Here is a 21362-nt window from a genome sequence, read left to right as displayed (position 1 = left end):
AAGAAATTAATTTACACAATTTAAACTTTTGCCTTGTCTTAAAGTGCTGTTTTTCAATAACGTTGTGATTGGAATCATCGATTTAACAGAAAAAATAACTATAAAAGACCCAAATAAAGTGTCAGGATGGAATTTTAGCACACCGGAACACATGTTCTTGATATAATTACGCATTAGTTAAAGAAATAGGAATGGACTCACTCAAATAAAGCTACACACGTATAATTTGAACATTGTAGAACAGTAATATGAGCATTAAAATCTTGGACTCACTTTTAATTTTTCAGATTCCGGGTTTTTCCACAGCACTGTCATACGCTCCATGTTAATCCTACGGGAGAAGAAGAAATCTTGCCCCAGGCGGTCTTCGACCAATAGGAAAATGATGCCGCGTTGTCGCAACTCTGAAAACTACGTTTTCATACAGGGACTCTAGGTGCGACTAGAGTCGTCACTTTTGTATTTGTAATTGATGTAATCAATGTGAGACTGAACCTCCATGTTGATTTAAACTTCTCGTATATTTATAAAAAGATTGGCAACGATGCGCTTCATCAGATTTTATTAAATATACAGTTTGGCAACAATTTTTTTGGTGGTGTGAAAATGTTAAATATGGATGAGAGTCAGATGCAAGGTAGTTTTGTGTTATTTACCTTTATTTGTAATTTTTGTTGTCAAATTTTTGGAATTAAAAATCACGTATGCTTTGCCCTCTAAGGTTGTGATGGATTTCTCAGTCTCTCAAGCTGCTAATACTGTCAATGTTATGTGACTAACGTAATACGTTTTGGCAGAAAGGTTTGGAATATGTTGGGAAGTGTTTGTTTGTGTTAAGCTATATTCTGTTTTCTTGACACATGGTGCTAAAAAAATGTTTATAAAACGTTTAAAGTAATTGTACAGTTGGTATAAAATTAACAAAAATATCAATGCACACCTCTTTTTGACGTTTCGTCTTAAAATAAGTTGATATAGTAGATAACATTTCGGATTGTACCAAAATTCAAATACAATAACCGTAAGGAATGCAATATCGAATGCGACTAATTTTCGTCGCTTGTTTTACCTTAAAAAAGTTATTATTGCTTTAAACTCTACAATTTCAATAATTATGAAGAATGCAGACATGTATTTCTTATGAGACGTTTGCAAGTTAAATGCAAAATTCTGTAAAAATCCTTTATTTTGGATTGATTTTGATTAAATTTGCTTGTGTCTAGCAATAAATGAACTAAAGGCAGTACGATCGTCCTTTGACTTTCACAAACATTAGAAAGAGGAAAAAAGTAACTTTCGAGAGTAAATATGTCGAAAATTTTCCTCCAACATTTTTTTTTCTTCTGAACTTTCACTAATTACAAATTTTATTCTGAAAATCTCAACTTTCAAAAACAAAAAAGCCTTAAGTTTTTGCAGTTTAATCAATATTTTCTTTTAGTATGTATTTTTAGTACTATGGATTTTTTTTATTTATATTTGACCATGTGGATATTTTGTACATTGTTTTGAATCAAAGTAGTTACTTGAGTGTTTCCAATGGGATGTTTTCTGCAAGCTACAAAATTTTGCTACAGTGAAACCTCCGAATAGAGGACAGTCAAAGGACTAGAAGTTTTGTCCGTTATTGGGAGGTGTCCGCTATTAGGAGGAACTAATTAATTTACCTTTTTCAAAATAGACTGTTGTTCCCTTTGTAGAACACAATCAAAACAATTGCGAAAGGTTTACTACATTTTACGTCAAGTGTAATTAATCTGTTTTTTCTTAATAAAGGTATACTGACAGCACACACTTGTCTTGAAAAGCATTTAATCAATTAAAGTAATCATTTACCTTAGCAAGTCCTTCAGTGTCCCCTTTGCTCAGGAAAAAGTTTTTACTGTATGTCAGTGCTTCCGAAAATTCTCTACTTTTTATGGTTAATTTATTTATTTTATTTCGAGTATCACTATTGCATGATTGACAGTTGGCAATATGACCTTGAATATGGGCAAATCTTTTTCATGTCTAAAAATTAAACAACCCAACGAAACCACTGCACCATACAGCCGACTACTACCGGCGCCGGTACGCTCAATTGCATCTCCCGAGAGCCCCAGTTAGAAAAAGCACCAAGTTTCCTCTTTTTTATCTTAACTTTTGAATAGTTATTGTGTACGAAATTCATTGAAATCTGAAGAAAAACGTACGTTAATTGTTAGACTGACATCAATTTTCACTTATCTGCTTTATTACTCTCAAAACTAGCCGTAACAAAATTATGACTTTTTTTTTCTTTTTCATTTTTTGCTGCTCGCAAAAAGTACCATGTCTTTTAGTTCTTTTTTTTTCTGCCCCCAACTTTTAAGCCCCAATCGCTGCCTCTGTCCATTACCACCCTTTTAATTCCAAGAAACTGATAAGGAAATGACGGGGGGGGGGGGGGATATCAGTTGTGGAGGATGAAAAGCTTTGTAAGGCAAGGAGTTACTAAGATATTCTGTGAAAAGAAAAAAAAACGGAAGTCCTACGATCGCAAGGGAAATTTTTTGTGAAATAACTGTCCGTTATTCAGAGTGAATTACATGGAATGGCCTATATTGAGGGACTGGGACTTGCAAAAATGTCCGTTAATTAGAGGTTTCCGTTATTCGGGAGTGTCCGTTAAGGGAGGTTTCACTGTATTTAGTTGTGAAATGTAATCCTTAGATTGGAAATCTGTGTGTGAGGTTTTGGTTTTAATATGCGAATTGCATTTTGCGAAGTTGCTCTGCAAAAATGATGAAACTCCTCGGTTCTACAAAGTAGTTATTTTGCTCCGCAGTTCCCGGCCAAACGTGTTCAAGCTTATATTTTATTATTATGTCAAACGTGTAAATATGGGAAATTGAGGATGCTTATACTCAAAGATTGCATTTGTGTTTGAAGCTGTTTTATTAATTTTAAAATAATTATTTTTATACCAGTACTTAAAGTGATTATTAAATCTCTAAAACAATTTTAAATAGGTGGTTTTAGTTATTTTTATTGATTTTTACACAAAATAGCTAACTGCTCCTCAAATTTTCAAATTGCTCCTCAAAATCATCACAGATGCTCCTCAAATTGTCCCTCCGAGGTTGGCAACACTGTAAGGGCCTAATGATTACAGTAGCCCCTCGATATATTGCGCCTCGATATATTACTCGTTCAGATATATAACTCTTTTCTTCTGTCTCCCGAAATGAAATTACTTAGAAAAAGCCTCTTTCTTTATTTTGTCAATGAAGAAGACTAAGATTCTTCTATTTTTCTGAATACACTGGAAAAGCAGCGGGATGTGCATACCAGCACTATATTTCAGTTGAAGATATTGTTTGGAATCTACTTGACATTTGCTTTTGTATCGACACTTAGGCCTTTACAATGGGTGGGAGACAGCAGGCAAGTGTCATACTTGCTTAAGTAGAAAAAAACATACGTCCTCTCTGACTGCCCTTTAGTACAGAAAAGATTTGTTCAGTTGCACAAATGGACCATTTGCTTCAAAGGAAGAATGTCTGGATCTTTTTTCATCCTTTCTACTGCAAATCGAAGATATAAGAAAGTGTTTTGGGAATAAGAGGGTATTGGATACAGTCTTATATCTTGATAACTAAGAAAGATCATCTTCATTCGTCGTTTGATTTTTGTACCTCTCTGACGGTGAAAAGTTATTTAAGTTTAATGTTTAAATTTTGCTACATTTGATAGTACTTTTGTGAATGACATCAAAACCGTTTTAAAATCATGTAAAAAAGAATGAATACTAATTTAATTATATGTTGAATGAATAACTATTTATATTTAATAACCTAGGTTATATTGCGCTTTTGGATGTATCACGTTTTTTCATCGTCCTTCGAAAAGAACGATAGAACGAGGGGTTACTGTACTTATTTTATTGACTCAAGGCTAGTGGTGTGAAATGGAAATATTCCCAGTGGAAATGAATTTAAAAAAATGGGAATATTTCCTTGGCCAATGTACCTTCCCAAAAATTGGGTTTTTAAACAATACCAAGTTTTTTAACATTTTAAAGCTTATTTTAAGTTTTGAGGCTTTAAAATATATCAATTTCACTTTTTTAAAAGTCTTGAACTCATTATGTATAGGAGGTATTGGCATAGGAGGTATTATCGTCTTTTCTATAGGGCAGTTCTCAAAAGGTGGGAGCAAACACAGATCTCAACTTTGAAGCTTCAGCAACAAATAACTTTCATTTTAATTGACTCAAAAATTTTTGAGTTAAATAATAATACTGTATGGAGACAAGAATTGACATAAATTATGGAAAAAATGCTCTTAAAATACCCTTAAAAAATATTTTCTTTGCTAAAAGACACAATTTTGGACTTTCAAAACGTTAACTGAGGAAATGTACCATCAAAAAAAAATTTTTTTTAAAATTATTTCCAAACATTTCAAGGAAAAAAAAAAAAAATTAAGAGTATGAATCTTAAACTGAATACTTTTTGATAATATTTTCTACAAATTAAGAAATTAAAGACAGATTATTTATTGTTTAAAAAATTTTAGAAAAAAAGGACGTTGCAAGTTTTAGGTACGTCGAAAAAGTTATGATCTTGACAATGTTATTATTTAAGTACTAAATATATGATTTATATGTTTTAAAGGTATTTTTCGATCCTCAAAATCAATTGTTAATCATTTTAAAGTGTTTTCATATGTTTTTTATGCAGTATCTTTGAAGCAAAATAATTTTTCTTAAACATATGTGTGAGATGTCCAAATTGCGTTTCAATCCAGACGCCGATAATTCTGTCCATTTATTCAATATTATAATATGATTATCTTCTGTCTTGTAACCTCAATAAAAAAGGCTATTATAATGTTAATTTCTTTAATCCATTGGTATTTTTCACCCCTGAGGCAGAAAGCTGCCGACACGGCGACAATGTCGCAGAATGAGAGAGAGTTTGTGCAGAAAGATTTTGAACCAAGGAGGGAAAAAAGGGATAGGGGAAAAAAAAGTCAGCAATAAAATCATTCTGCAGAACAATACCAAAGGATAGCTGTTTAATGGTAAAAAAAATGTAACTCGACTATGAATTAAGGAAAAGGCCTGATTTTCTGCGAAAAATAAAATAATCGCAACATTTTACAAAAAAAAAAAAAAAAAAAACTTTGGCGAGCGCCGAATCGAGCGATCATTGATGACTGTGGTAGTCTGCAATATCGGAGATAAGGAGATAGGGCATGGATAGAAACCAGTTCTAACCAGAACTTCTCACTGCGTGGAGCAATTTTAAAGCAACCCTGTGTTGATCAAAGAAAAGTGGCTGGCAACGCAGTGTGAAAGACTTGTCCCAACTTGCTTTTTTTCACCTCTGTTAAAAAATTAATTTAAGCCTTTAAAAAATTGTTTATTTGTGGTGGGTGGGTGCCGCAGATTGCAGCAAAAGAAAACAGATGGAATACTTGATAAATTGTGTAGTATTTTGGGCTGACCAATCGTTATTCAGATAGGGGTGCTTACATGAATGAAAATCTTCTCTCTTTGGAGGAGTTATAGATTTTTTTTCTAAATGCATATTCTAATTAAATTCTTTTTTCTTTGTATGGAAAGGAAACTTTTGTTTGCTCCAGTACTTGATTTAAATTCTTTTTTTCACATAAGGGAGAGGGCAGGGATGCCCAGCCTGGAGGGGGGGGGGATCATGGTGCAGATTGAGACATTACAATTTGTAAGAAGGGGGGGGGGAGTTGTTTTGAGGGGTATTTTTTCATTGGGGAGCGGTTTCCGCGATATTGAAGGGAGTGCGCCCTTGCCCTTGGAGAGGGGGGGGGGAATCTTTTTTTCTTTAGTAGTTTAATAAAATCCTTTTTTTTTGTGGGGGGGAGTGTGAATTTTCAATTTGTTCTGACTAAAATGTGTTTTTTAATTCACTTTTTTTCCTTTTGGGGAGAGGGGGATACTTTGTTTATAATCTTTTGTATTGCATATATTTTTTATTTTTATTACATGAGGGTGCCTTTTATTTTTTTCTCCAATTCACATGCAGTTTTTTTTTTTTTTGATGATGCATATTTTAATTAAATTCATTTTCCTTTGAGGGAAGGGGGATACTTCGTTTTAATTGTGTAAAATGTATATTAATTTTTTATGGGAGGAGGAGGGGTAATCCTTATTTATTTTTCCAATCACATGCAAGTCTTAGTTTTTTTTGGGGGGGGGGGGGGGGAGCACTGAACTGTAATAAATATTTTAATTAAAAATTATTTTTTCTTCGGATCTTATTTCTTTGATTATTGAATAGATGTTGCATCTGTATTTTTCTGGTATTAAGAACTATAGATAAGTAAGTGCTAAGAGATTAAGACTGAAAACTTAAGTATGAGAGTGGCATCTCTGTTTAAACAATCACCCCCTGCTATAACATAATTTACACTAGTATTACATAAATTAGCATAATAATTTACATTGCTTTTGGTTAGATTTGTTTTTTTCTCCACTTACCAATTGCTGTTACCATGGCGTTAATATTTACCATATAGATTAGCTCAAGGTCACTTTTTTTCCCCCTAGCAAAAACTGAAAATCTGTTGGAAGCCCTGATACTCAGCTTTAATGCTTTTCGTTTTTGTATAAATGAATTTACCTAAACAAGAAGTTGTGTGTAATTTGTTAATAAATAAATTTTTCACTCTTGAAATGAACTGCACTTAAGTTTGTCCATTAGTTCATTTTTCACTTCACGGAGCATTCTTGCAGGAAGAAATTAGGTCCAGAAAATTTGTCGCAGAAAATAAAATAAAATTCTGCCACAGGGTTTTTCACAATTAATACGTTATGCATTGAACATTACATAAATAATAGGACTCGACCAATGCATTGGCGCCAATGGTTCAACAATTTATCCATCGGCATCGGTGGCCGATGCTAACTTGCAGGAAACATCTTCCCATCGGCCTTAAAAAACACCGAAAAGCTGATGGAATTGGCCGATGTTTTTGAAGAAAAAGGACCTTTGTTGTTTTATTTTTTAATGCAAAGTAAAGGGAGTTATTGTTTTCATATAAAATAGTTTTCTTAAATTTCAGTATGAATTTATTTTAGTCACCCCTGAAAGAGTTTTTAATACTGCATTCAGGTACCAAACAAGTTAATTATTGCATTGTTTCTTGCGACTGGATGTATGTATGTATCTCTCATAAGTCATAACTCAAAAATGGTAAGCTGTAGAAGACTACATTTTAGCATGTGGCGTGTGCGTACGTTCCAGTTGTGCACTTCCTTTTTTGTTTTCGATCAGGTGTTCTAAAAGGCCTGTTAACTCATTTTTTGTGGCTATTAATTACTTATTTCAATGTAAAACTAATATAGCGTCTCAGACTGACGATCATTTGGTGATATATTGCCGAATTGGAGACTATGGAAACAAATATGAAATGGCGAAACTGGTTTTGTTTCATTTTGTTAGATTCTCTTTGAACCGACGGTAATTTTTAATTTTTCGATATTTGTAATATGAATCACAGTAATGCAGTCTTTTCTGTATCACTTCGGCGGAGTTACAAGTTCGAGGCCCGTCGAAATACATTTTGGGGCCCTATTTCTCTATCACAGAAGTTGTAACACATTTATCATAAGAATTTTTGTAACTCCTACGTTGCCCCTATGGTTATGGGGCCTCTCGCGCAATTACAACATTTACTATATTTTAAATCCGCCACTGCACATCAAAACAAACTCGGGTGCAAGTTTTAAAAGGTTTTACTGCTCAATGTTTATGATTATTTTAAACTCTATTTTTTGACTATTTTTTGTATTTCCGAGAACACTTGCGTGCCCCTCCTCCCACTCCCTCAATTTCTGAAATTAAACTCTAGTTGTACTTCTGAGTTGTTTAAACTAACACCATTCATAAAATTATATATTTTTTTTCAAGCTTTATCTATTGTTTAGGAAGAATTTAGAACATTAATGTAAGAAATTGATTAAAAACGTTTTGAATGGTGACAAAATTCGGAAATCGAAGGGACTTTTGAATTTTTTCTTTGGAAGTGCCGAAGTAGATTCAGAAACTCTTTTGAGGCGTTGGTGGTAGTGGTTCTGTTTAAAAAAATGAAGCCGAAGTTGGGGCCGAAGTTTAATGCTGTGAGTTACTCCAAAATCAGAGGGTGACCCCCCTAACCCGCCCTCGTCGTTTCAAGCATTTCTTAAATATTTAGCGATTATTTATTATGGTCAAGAAATGTCATTTTGTGTATTTCTTATTATTTTGTAATGCACCATCTTTTTTGCATTCATTAATAGCGATAGATTTTTTTTCTGTTGTAACTATTTTAATGTATTTGTATGAAATCAATGAATAAGTTATTTTTGTTTTCATCATATTTTTAATAATATGTTATAGAAAAGTTTTCAAGGATTTTTTATTATGCAATTTTTTAAATTTCAGAAAATTATTTTTAAACTGAAAAATTTAGTTTGAACTTGTTTGTAGTGTTTTATGACAGATTAAACAATCAAACTGTTCAATATTACGTGTGCAAACATCAGATCAAGTAGTATATGTATTCAGTTATTAACTTGGTGTAAATATTGAATTTGTTTATTGTAGCTGCGTTTTAAGAACCTCGCTCTTTTCACGTCTATTTTTTTTTTCCGCATAAGTTTATGTCACTGGTATAGCTTTTATGAAAAATGTAAACTTTTCTATTCATAAATTTTAAATAAGTATAAAATATTCCTATTATGATTTAATATTGTAATTTATCTGTTACCTTTTTTGTTTAATTTGATGTTAAAAAAATGTCTATGTGCAATCTTTCTGCTTTAATTGGGTAATTTGTTGACGTTTTCTTAGTCTTATTCTTAATTTTTTTTTTTTTTGAGTGATTAGACAACATAATTTAATGTTTTTTAACTATATTTAATGTACCTAAATCCATACATTATTAAAATATTACTGAAATCTTAGTTATATGTTCAATTAAAAAAAAAAAAAACACAAATCAATTAGTTATTAAATATTCTCTTTGTTTTTCTCCCTTTTGTTTCTTCCTTCCTTTTCTTTCTTTTTTTTTTTGCTGTTGTTCTTTGTCTTCCATCAGCAGTCAAAAAAGGAGAAGCATAACTACGCCCTATACAGATTGTACGTAGTACGATCCAAAAGTTCGGAGGACAAGCTGTATAAAATCTTATCCAGAATAGTTCACATTATCAAGGTCACCTTGAGGGACTATGTACTTCTGCCAGTGTTCATAACTTTTGGAAGCACTCCTGGAAGCCATTTTTCGCTACCTTCTGTGATGAAGCTTTAACTTCTCCTTACGGACTGGGAACAGGTAAAAGTCACACGGAGCTAAGTCCGACGAAACGTTATGTTATTTGTTTTGTCATATCAGAGTATTGACCAATCGAACTGTGCATCATCAACATGAAAGTCGCCTTCTTCCCCACGATGAAGTTAAAGCAGCAGCGCAAGACGCCTTACAGGAGGTTGCGATAAATGTCTTCCAGGAATCCTTCTAAAAGTTATACGAACGTTGGCAGAAGTGCATAGTCGTTCAAGGTGACTATTTTGTAGATAGATGTACTTCGATAATGTGAACTATTCAAGGTAAAGTTTTATACAACTTGTCCTGGAACTTTTAGGTCATATTACGTACATATGAGTTTTAAACTTACTATTTCGTAACGTTTTTGAGTAACACAAGTTTACTCGAATGAAGACATCACAAGAGAATTTGCGATAATTAACTAAGGAGGCGTTCAAAATGGATATTTCAGTCATCTATATGTTCTTAGGTACGTATGCATGTACAGATGCGCCGAAAAACTTGTGAAGTTTAAATTGGGTGATCGTAAAATAGAAATTTAGGTCGAAATCTGATTTTTTTTTTGCGATTACAATTCCTTATTGGTGGAAAGGAAGTAAAGTGAAATGAATCAATAATCCTTTAAATCCTTGACAATCTTAGCAATTTATTGCTGTAAGATTTTTTTTTTTGCCTTCGCCCATTGGCCATCTTTGAACAATCGGAATCGGCCAAAAAATGCCATCGGTCGAGCCCTAATAAATAACAGTAGAAACTCAAGTTATGATCGTAACGAATAGTAAACAAAGGCGGCAAAAATCGCCAAGCAAACCCCAATTGGTGACAACTCACAGCGTACCATAAGCAAAGGGTTACTAGAGAGGAATTCAGGTTTTCGCCAACAGCGTCGGTTTTGGCGACTTATCACCTGCGCCGGCAAAATGGATGGATTTTTTTTTTGAGACTCTACGAAACCATAACAAAATTTTATTATTTTAAGACCAGTATGTAAGGTCATTCATGTACTTCATAAATCCTCTAGTTTGCATTGCAGAATTTAAAAATAGATAAAATTTTCATTGGAAAAGTTCAAAAACTGAAACTTTCACTATGATGATGTCCAAAATCTGTTCCTACTGGACAACTGCATGTCCAAAATCTGTTACCTACAGACCAATCATTAAATTTGCTACACATTAATTTTTATACATACCTGCTGTCTTTTTATGTTTGTGTATGATGTTCTAGGTGCACATACTATGCAATAAAAGCAAAATTGATGTCAAATTTCAAAATTTTAAAAATAGCTCCAAAGTAACGTTTTTGTTCCCACCTTTTGAGAACTACCCTGTACCAATATACATAAACTTAACATAATTATTAGAATCATAAAACGCCTACTTTTCAAATAAAAACTGGCCTAAGTTGTCAAAATCGAACTGACCTTTTTTGACTTGAAAACAAACATCTGTTAACCTTTACATCTACCCAAAAGAAAGAGGTGTGTTTTTTTTTTTGAGCTATAGCGCTGTGTATATACATATAGTATTATCAATAGATCATGTATAACGAAAAAAGCAACAACAATACATATTAGTAGCTCAGCCGGAGTACCGGATAACTTAATTTAAAAAGTAAAGGGGGGAACAGAGTTTGAAATGGGAGAAAAATTAGGCGGTAATAATCCTTATTAAAAATCTCTGGATATTGAATGTAAAATAAGCAACTTGGAAGTCGCCAAGTTAAAAATAAAGCAAATCAATATAGATGATAGTTGATAGGAGAGATAGAAGACGAGAGGATTGCCTGATAAAAAGTTTTTTAGAAATAATTTTGGGGACAGAAAGCAAGCGTGAAAATGATTTTAGCAGGTGCATGGGACAGGAAGTGGAAAGTCCAAACATTTTGTTATTAGCCCAAACAAGTTACACAAAACATTACTAATGTTTGCACTGGAAAATTAACAATTGAACTGCAAAGAAAAATGGTGAATAAAGTAGAAAGTAAAAAGGGGTTCAAAATGAATATATTGTACTGAATTGAGAAAAAGTAAATTTGAGATTGTTTAACAAGAGTTAAAAATTTAATGACAAATGTAAATTAAAAAAAAAAAACTGATTTTTATAACAAGTGAATCAATGCAATGTTCCAAACTGCTCACTGTTCAAAAGAATGGTTGTACATTTTTTTGGTGAACAAATGCATCCATTTTTTTTTAGGATTCGTTCTTTTTGACCCGTTTGGTGCATGAACGACACATCGGTAGCTGAAAGACTAAAATGTGCTTTGCATATCTTCTTAATTTTGTTTCATATTATTTTAAGTTTTTTATATTATGGCTGCATAATTGATATGTGTTAATTTTTTCAATAATTAAAAGTGCTTTCCTTAGATATTTGTCGTGTGTGTCGATCTGAAGCCACTAGTGAAAAGCCACTCTTTCATCCATGTATTTGTACTGGCAGTATAAAATTTATTCACCAAGACTGGTAAGCATTTCTATTTGAAGTTTTTATGCAAAGGTCACTTATATCTATACATTGTTGTTTGACCAGCTTTTAGGAATGCTGTGATCACAAGTTCCCAAACTTTTTTGTTCTGTACTTTTTTGTAATTTTCACCATTGAGTCCTATTTTAGAACGTTGTTCATTTTTAGTATGTTTATATATATATATATATATTCCAAAATTAATTAGGCAATGTGATATTTACATTTAAGCATTCCACAACAGTAATTCAAAAATAAAATTTTGCCCGAGATTTTCTAAAATCATCAGACGAAAGCAGAATTTGTTAAAAATTATGGGGTATTTAAATGGGGCTGAAGAAAAAAAAAAGGGGGTTCTTTTTTCTGGGGGACAGAAAAAGTGATTGATTTCTTACAATTTAAAAACTTGTTTAGGACTTCAGTTTGATGGAATTTACTTTTTTTGCCATGTAAAATATTGCATTCTTATTATATGAATAAGTATTATTTAAGTATGTATGCAATGATTGTGTTTCGTTTTCTTTAGCACTTATGAACTCCAGTCAGCCCCGCTTAATCGAATATTGTCTTTTCCACAAAATATTATTCGATTAAGTAGGGAAATTTTCTTTACCATTCTAAATTGACAACATTTGTCTCGAAACGTAATCAATACCTATGTAAAGGAATTAACTATAAAAACGTTTTTGAAATAAGCTAAGTAAACAACAAAATAGTTTAATAATTTGTTTATAAATAAGAAGTACGTATGAAAATTATAATATAGTTGCTTACAATTTGAGTTGTGAAATCTTTGTTCTAGCACCTTTTTTCAGTACAATATTTTTTGAAAAATTCTGTAATAGTGAATTGCTTGCTCAAGGTATTTTGGGAACACTTTTTTTAACTCCTTTTCTTCCCTCCTCGTCTGCCATGTTTTACATTTAATATTTACTAATTCATGATGGTCTGAAATGTGCATATTTCTTTTTGTTATTTAATTATTGACTGCACTATGTATTGTTTTTTTTAATGGCAACGACAAAAGAAATGAGATAGACGGGAGGAAATGTTTTTGCGGAATATGAATGTTTTTTCTTGCCCGTCGAGGGCAAAAAATATTGTTTTATATTTTTACGTCAATAATTGTTTCTACGTAACTTATTTCTAATTTATTCAAAATGTTTTTCAACAAAAATATTTACTGCGGCGGATAAATATTATTTGGTTATCCAGGGAAATTATTCGATTAAACTGGGATCTTTAACAGTGTGCCTATGGGGAAATATTCGGTTCCGAAAGGTTTTATTCGTATAAGGGGGTATTTCGTTTATCTGTTACCCAGTTAAGCGGAGCTGACAGTACTTGAATTTGAATAATCACGACTAAAAAAGCAACTAAAGCTGCTGTTTTGCAGAAAAAGTGGTTATGGCAACTATTTCAGCGGAATATGCCAGTGGCAATTGTATAAACAGCTGATCAAGCAATTCTAAGCTTAAAAACTAAAGCTACTTTTACTTCTTAATGCCAACTAAGAAGCAAATTTTCAAAATTTTTCGAGTACAGACCTTGATATAAATGAAATTGTATTAAAAAGAAAAAACAAGTAAAGATTACACCCCCTCCCTTGCACTATTTCATTAGATAAGAGTCTATTTTTAAACAGCATGGTTAGATTTTTAACACAGCCCCGATTTTAGGTTTTCCCGCTTTGACCATTTTTTTTTATCACTGATCCGACAGAAAAGATCAAATCGGGGTTCTATTGTATCTTGAAATATGATATGGAATTTGATATATTTTGCTTTATGTTTCATCTGCTCTTTTTGAACACAAAATACTTTTAAACAGGTTGCATTTAAACTTAAAAAGTTTAAGGTTTTAATTAGGATTGAATTGGAACCTTAATCTTCTTAATTTTAAGGTTTTTCATGACAAAATAAGACATATGAGAATAAAAGTTTGATCCATAGTTTGTGTGCAGTCCAAATCTTTGAAAAATATTATCCTGAAATTTCAAAAGTATCAAGTGAAAAATAATTTTGTTCATCAATCCTCAAGAAAATCAAACAAAATAAAACATGTTAGTAATTTTTTGCAACCAACATTACATTAACAGCAGAAATAATTATTTTTTCGGACTATTGTTAGTTAAAAGATTAAGAGATGTCAAGCCATGTTTTCAGTCCAGGTTTTCTGAAATTTTTATCCCTTTTGAGAATGAAGAATTTCTTTTGTGATCTTCAAAAGGCTAAGGAGCGCTGTTATAGAGATGCAAAAAAGGCAGGGTTCATCAAAGAACTTTGTTTTCCAAGTATTGAGGCTTTAAAAATAAATAAATAAATAAAAATTATTTAAAGCCAGTTAATTTATAGTACATATATTTTTCTTGGTTATTTGTTAGGTACTTCAATGTATACTTGTTTTATCAATTTTATGATTCATTCCCGTGCATATTGGTTGTAGCAAAGGCTTAATGCAATTAATTAAAAATAATTTTAGCTGATTTAAAGAATCTGTTTTTTGTAAATTTAATTTCAGCTTACTGCAATGGCTGAAATACAGCAGAAAAGAATATTGCGAATTATGCAACCACAGATTTTCTTTTATGCCTAGTAAGTAGCTTTCAGTCTCCATTTTATTTTCTATTTAACTCCTTTTGTAGAGTAATGTGAAAACCTATAGACATAGAGTACGTAGCTGAAGGTTTTTCTATATATATATATATATATATATATAATTTATGTATTTATTTAAAAATATTGATTAAACTCATGTTTTGAATACATTTATATTTCATTGTTTAATAATATTCATTGAATTGGCACATTTTGATTTTGTGCGTTTGTTTAAACCATTTAATCATTAGATATGATATGGGAACCCAATATCAGAATTCCAAAATCAGGAGGGCCCAAAATCCAGAACATTTTTATTTGCAATTATATTTCATATACTAGTGGTACCCACACGGCTTTGCCTGTAATAGAAAAATTGAAAGGTCTTTTGGTTTGCCTGTATTTTTACAAATAATGTATGGTGAATTTTCTCACCAATCGGCTTGTACCCATGTTATGGTTCCACGTTATGATAATTTTGTATCTCGCCAGTTGGCTTGTGCCCATGTTACGTTTCCATGTGATAATTTGTTCATGATAATTTCGTAATTTACTCGTGCATCTTATGATAATTTCGTTCTTAAAATATAAATAGAAAAAGAACCACATCGAATTTTCAAAAAATCGCTTCGAGGTGCACACCCCCATGCTACAAACATGGATACAAGACCTTCCGTCTCAGGACGGATTTCCGTCTTGACAAAATTTCCGAGACGGAGGTCGAGACAGAAAGAAATTCAATGACTTTCTTTTAATTTTTAATGAAAAAAGAAAAATTGAGTGTTTGAAAAACGTGCTTTAATATTACTGCTATATAGTTCCATAACCACGAATTTACATCGACATTCTCTCGGTTTTCCGCCATGTGCTTGTTTTGTTTGCAACATGCTTTTGGAGGAGTGGCTTGTCGGCTCGCACCGTTTGACTTTTTTTAGGTATAGCTTTGTTATTTCCAACTCACTGCATTGCAGACCGAGGAGTTACTCGCTATTCTCCCTGATTTTTCGTAGCAATCAGCTCTAATTGAAAATTTAGCCTTTTCTCATGCTATTTTCGATCATCCTTTCGTTTTATTCATTTGTGGGGTTTTTTTTGTAAACTTTACATGCATAAATGAAAATTATGTACGCTTTTAAAATGTCTTAAGAGTTGAATCTGCATCACCGATTGAGAGTGATTGCTGACAAGATGAAATATTTTCGCCACAGCAAAGGGCGTCCACATACCAGGTAAAACAGAAACTATCAAGGATTTTGAAAATTTTAATGAAAATGGGAGTTTTGGAAATAATCGGGGGGGGGGGGGGATTTCAAACTGGTTGGAAACACCGATGGGCAAACCGTTTCTGCATTTTTGACAAAGACTTGAGGAATCACTAAATTCTAATGTCATTGAATCAAACACTCGCTAGAATGGAAATATGGGTGGGGGGGGGGAGAGAGAAAGGAAAGGAGAAAAATAACGGCAGCACGAGTTTGCGAAAAAACGCTGCTCTTGCAAAGAGGGTAATCTGTCCGCAAATTAACCCATGATACTGAGGCCTTAAAACGTTGATATCTTGGACAATCTAAAGGGGGGGGGGGGTTACTCATGGGTTACAGTGTAAAATATCGAAAAACTGAATTGAAAATATTTTTTGAGCTAGGAGTGGTTTGATATTTCTCCACTGCAAACTCTTAAAAATTTAAAAGTCAAAAAGTTTTAGGCTGTCTCTAATGATGTAAAAGTGGGTTTTAAAAAAGAATCGAAGACTGGAGTCTTAAAAACACTAATTTAGGCAATGAGAGATGGTTTTGGTGTTCTAACATGAACATGTTTTGTAGCTGATGTGTTAAAAACTATTTGAGGCTATACTTAAATGACTTAAGTTAAAGGGCATTTGCGACCCTCTCTCGAAAAGTGTTTGTAATTGAAGTCTTAAATCTTTTAGGCTGTCTTTGGCAATGTCAAGAGGGAGGGAGGTGGCTCTATTTAGGCAAAATTCCGAAACTGGAGTCTTAAAAGCGCAACTTTGGACCGTCTTGGGGTTCGGGGTTCTCCTTTCCTAAAAAATATTCAAAGCTGAAGTATTCAGAACTCAGCTTTAGGTAATCTTTGGAAGACTTAAGAAGAGGGAATTCGAAGGTTTTCTCTCTACGTTTTAGAATTTAAATTCTTAAATCTTCGGTGATGAAATGGGGAAACCGCATATTTAAGTAAAATTTAGTGAACTTAGAGTAAAGAGTTCGGGGGGGGGTGGGGGGGGGGTCTCTCTTCCTGAAGTATTGAAATGCTATTTTGGCTATTTTTGAGTGAGTTAAGAGTTAGGGAATTCAGGGGTCTTTCTTGAAACATTTTCGAAATTGAAGTCTTAAAACTGGGTTGTCTTTGGCAATGTGTGGAAGGGAGTTACTCTCTCAATAAAAAAATAAATCTTAAACAAAAACTTACACTGCGTTTAGTAAACACGAGAGGGGGAGGGGTATTCCGCACCCCCAGTCCGAAATATTTTAGTTTCTGAAATTTTAAGAGCTTTGTTTTGGGCTATCTTTGGATGACTTAAGGGGGAAGGGTGTAGGAAGATTTTTTCAAAAAGTTTCCAAAATTAAAGTATTAAAATTTTTAGGCGGTCATAAGTCATGTTTATGGGTAAGAGGGGTACTATTCCTACAAAACAATTTAGAAACTGAAGCCTTAGAAATTGAAATTTAGGACATTTGTGGTGAACTCAGAGGAAGGGGTTCGGGAGTTCTCTTCCGAAAATTCTTTGATGCTGAAATATTTAAAGCGCCACTTTAGGCTATATTTCAGTGCCTTAAGAGGGATGTGATTCGGGAACACTGCCTGGAGTTAGGATTCAGTTCCCCTATTTCCTTTTTTAATTAATGAATGTTGGAAAGGGTACCTTGTTTAAAAAATATATCTACTTCACTGAAGCGATTTTTTTATTGCTAATTTCACCGCCTGCTATCTTATAAAAGAATTCTTTTTCAAATGAAGACTGTAGGGGAATGGTGACAGTTCATTATCATTAGTCGGCCTTACTCTTCCCCCACCTGTCCTTCTTTTCCAGTTTGTTGGCGCTACCTTGAGTAGACTTTCGAATCGGAACTGATTTATGTTGCAAAAGTGAAAATCTTATGTCCTAAGCAATTTTATTGCTACATCAAAAATGTTTAGGATCGGCAAAAAACTAATGGTGGAGTGCTGCAAACGCTTTTACCCCTTACATTATCCAACATCGTCTAAAATTGTGTTTTTGAAACTTCAATTTCGAAATATTGCCGAAGGAGGGTTCCTGAACTCCATCCCTTCAATAGTGCATTCAAAAAGCGTATAAACGTTATGAAATTAAACTTACAATTTCGTTTTTAAATCTTCGATTTCGGGAAAGCCCATAGCGTCCCCTCCCCCCTCTTTCTTTAATATTTTTTGAAGGTTGCCCAATATTGTGATTTTGGGACTATCAGTTTGAAATAATTGATGTAAGAGTCCCTGAACACCTCCTTTCCCTAAACTTTACCAAAATGGCCTACCACAGCATTTTTTGGACTTCAATTAAAAAAAATTTCTGGGGGAGAGCCCCCAGACCCCCCCCCCCCCCCCCCCCTTATTGCCGGATTTTAGATTTTTTGGAATTATGATGTCAAAACACTTAAATATTACAATTTTAGGGCTCAAAATTTTAATCAAACAGATTCCAAAACTGGCATTGTTAAAATCTGCAACATTTATACATACGAATTTTTCCTTAAGACCGCATGTGGGCGAGGTGGGGGGGGGGGGGGCTGAAAATATTTTCCGTCTTGACCACATCACCAAACTTGCACCCATGGCTACAAACTAACTTTGCCAAGTTTCATGAAAATTGGCCGCACGTTCTAGGCGCTATGCGCATCACAGAAATCCAGACATCCTCCGGACATTCAGATAGAGAGACTTTCAACTTTATTATTAGTAAAGATGTTCGAAGTTGTTAACATTCAGTTATTACTTATTGAAAACACAATACAGTCATCCCTTGCTACTTCGTGCTTCGACTTTTGCGGCATCACTACATCGCGCTTTTTTCTAGGTTTTATATTTTTCTTTTTTCCAAACATAGTAATTAGCCTTTTTTATGGGCTCATATAAACTATTTCCTACAAAAGAATAGCAAAGTATGTCTTTAAGGAAGGTAAGCTCTTCTGAGGGGCTGTTTTTGTACTAGTTGAGAGAAGGAGGTATAAAATGGCCGAAGAAAGTTTAGGGAATCACTATCTCATTTTAACCGTTAAACGCTAACTGGAAAGTATAAATCACTGTATTATTACTAAGGGATAAATACATCTGTAAATGGTGTTCAACAATGTGCTAGCTTTTTACATTGTATACATAATCCCTTCAATGAGAATAAATGTAGAGGAAAAGCAGGGGCACATGCGGTCATTAACTGGCAATTAATTCATCATTGAACAAGTTGAGCCATTCCGATAGATTAGTAGAAGTGTGTAAGAACTGCATGTGTGTGTATAGTTTATTTCACAGTAATTAACAATGTGATATATTTTACTTCTAATATCTCATTTTCTCATATTTTGTGCAAATGTATTAAGTAATACAAATGTAATGGTGACTAAGGCTGCTGTTTCAAGTCTAAGAGGCTCAAACTATGTTAAAAACCTATTGAAATTGTTGTAAGCAAGTTTTATGCACTCTAATTAGGAAAATATTCGGTTTATAAATACAGAATCCTACTTCATGGGAATTTAGTTATCGCGGTAAAGTCTGGAAGGCATTAGCAGCGATAAACAAGGGTTGACTACTTGCAGCTTATTTTTAGTTCTTCAATGCCGTGTCATGCATAAATTAGCGTTTTGCTGGAATTGTGCAGCCGTCTTTTAGTATTTGTTTTGGGTTAACAATAATTATTTTTATTTTATAATTAATATACAATACAAATCATATTGAGCAAACATACGCAGCTATTTTTAGTATAAATATGCAATAGACCTGCAAAAGCAGGTCTTTCTCAAGGAAGACCTGCTTTTGCATACCTTCTAAAGAAGATCCCTTTTCCTATTCTCTTTCGTGCCTCTCGCTAGCGTTAACGATTTTTTTAGTTTCTGTATGCTTTTTTTGAATGTGCTCACAAAACTTCTTGCTTTTGCAAGTCTTATGTTGTACTTTCTAGTTATTGCTTTCTTAATCAAAAAATCCGTAATATTAAAAATGAGTTGCTTTAATCTCTGTTAAAAAAGGCTTAAATCATCTGAAGTTATCGAAACTTGACTGTGTAAACCCTCTCTCTACCCTGTGTACCATTCCACATAAAGTATTTTCAGGCAAACAATTTGAGCTATTTTCCACAATAAATGTGTGGTTTTAAAGTGAGAAGTGAATATTTCTCTTACACAATTACTTTTAAGCTATATGTTTTAACTATATTTAAAAAATAATTATGAAGAGTTATCCGGTGACCCATTGGGCATTGAACTTATTTCTGGTTTGAATGTCAAACTTTTTGTGGTGGCTCCTTGTATTATATCCATAGCTCTCTTCCCAGGAAAAGTTGTTTTAATTAGAAATTTGACCCCCATGACCCCATGTTTATATTTTCCTCAAAAGTCACCAAGATATAAAGTGACATTTTTCAATCTGTCATCCTTATATATTATTTCTGTAGCCTGTTTTTGGTTTCTACGCCAAATTTCCCTCAATTCTTGATCGATTTCTTTGATTTACGGCTAATTTTATAGCTTATGGTGCTGGCTACTGACGAAAAATAGACCCAAGGTCTAAAAATTGTTTCTTTTAACTGAAAAACCTGTTTTAAAGAACCAGAATAAGGTTTTCGGTCAAACTTATAACTTTAATTTGCGCCATGACCGACAGAGCTGAGTAGCTTGATCGGCAGAGCGTTCTCTTCATAACCAGGAGATTACGTGTTCGGACCCACGTCCGACAATCTGCACCAAAAAAATTAGAGAAATATCGCGCATTACACTGAATTAAATGAATAACTACTATGACGGAATAGAATAAACGAGAAGAAAATGCTCCTTGCTGATATGAAAACATTCAGTGATTTTGTGCTAAATTACTTCAAAATTGCACGTGTTTTTTTTTTTTTGAAGCTTTGGCTCTGGAAAGAAAATTAAAGCATAATGTAAGCGAAAATATAAGTAACAGGTTTAAGATTTCAGACTACAATAGAATTGTTTTTTGTTCAGAAAAAAAAAAAAATAATAAATCGTATATTGAAATATATATTCTTCTAATGAGTTTTTGACTCTTTGTACAAATAAATAAAATACTACCTCAATTTGAAGGGTAAAATATATATTTTTTCTTCTTTTTGCTAAAAAAACAAATAGCTTATCACATTTTTACTACATTCGAAAAGCTACGCTTAAAAAAGAGCATAGTTCAATTTATTTTGTATTTTAACCGTGCTGTTAAATGATGAACACGTGCTGCCATCTAAGTCATAACGATTCAAGCAGCCTGCGATAGCAAATTGCAAAAATTTTCAAGAATAAAAAAAAATGTTTCTTCAATATCTTATCTTATATATTATTCCCTTCTCATTTTAAAACTTATCAGGCTGGCCAGTGACGAAAAAAAGACTTACGGTCGAAAATTCAAGTTTTCGAAATCGCCTCTTGCTGTTTCAAAACCTTGATGCTGCCTGTAGTTCTTATGCATTTTTAAAGCAAAGTTCTAATGCAGTTTTCCATTTTTTTACGTCGCTTTCGGCAAAAAAAATAAAAATAAAAAATAGCCTGTGTGTGTGTTCATATTTTAATAAAGCTTAACAGCACTGGACTTAGTTGTTCGGTTTAATTGATAAGTTTTTTTCGGTAGAGCGTTCGGCTATAAACTATCTGAACTTCGGGCAAGCTTGGGCTGTCCGACATAATATCAAATTTATATTAGTATTACTCATTACATGTGCTCATAACATACACACCTAATAAAATAAATGCAGTGGGAATGCTACTTGGTGTTTCGACTCCTTTATGCAGGC

At 33.0% G+C, this 21362-nt stretch overlaps 1 protein-coding gene across 2 annotated transcripts in view; it reads left to right on the top strand.

Moving 5' to 3' along the window:
- The first annotated feature begins 593 nt into the window (after window positions 1-593).
- LOC129229295 (E3 ubiquitin-protein ligase MARCHF6-like) overlaps window positions 594-21362 on the top strand; it is a 99996-nt gene continuing 79227 nt past the window's right edge. For both annotated transcript variants that reach the window (XM_054863572.1, XM_054863571.1), the window contains exons 1-3: window positions 594-637; window positions 11681-11777; window positions 14298-14371. In XM_054863572.1, the coding sequence (XP_054719547.1) occupies window positions 607-637; window positions 11681-11777; window positions 14298-14371 (202 nt within the window). In that variant the 5' untranslated portion in view covers window positions 594-606. The remainder of the gene's footprint in view (window positions 638-11680; window positions 11778-14297; window positions 14372-21362) is intronic.

This window comes from Uloborus diversus, chromosome 9, assembly GCF_026930045.1.
Source record: "Uloborus diversus isolate 005 chromosome 9, Udiv.v.3.1, whole genome shotgun sequence".
Classification (NCBI taxonomy): Eukaryota; Metazoa; Arthropoda; class Arachnida; order Araneae; family Uloboridae; genus Uloborus; species Uloborus diversus.
Note: the sequence above shows the minus strand (reverse complement) of the source record. Positions and strands in the feature narration are given on the sequence as shown.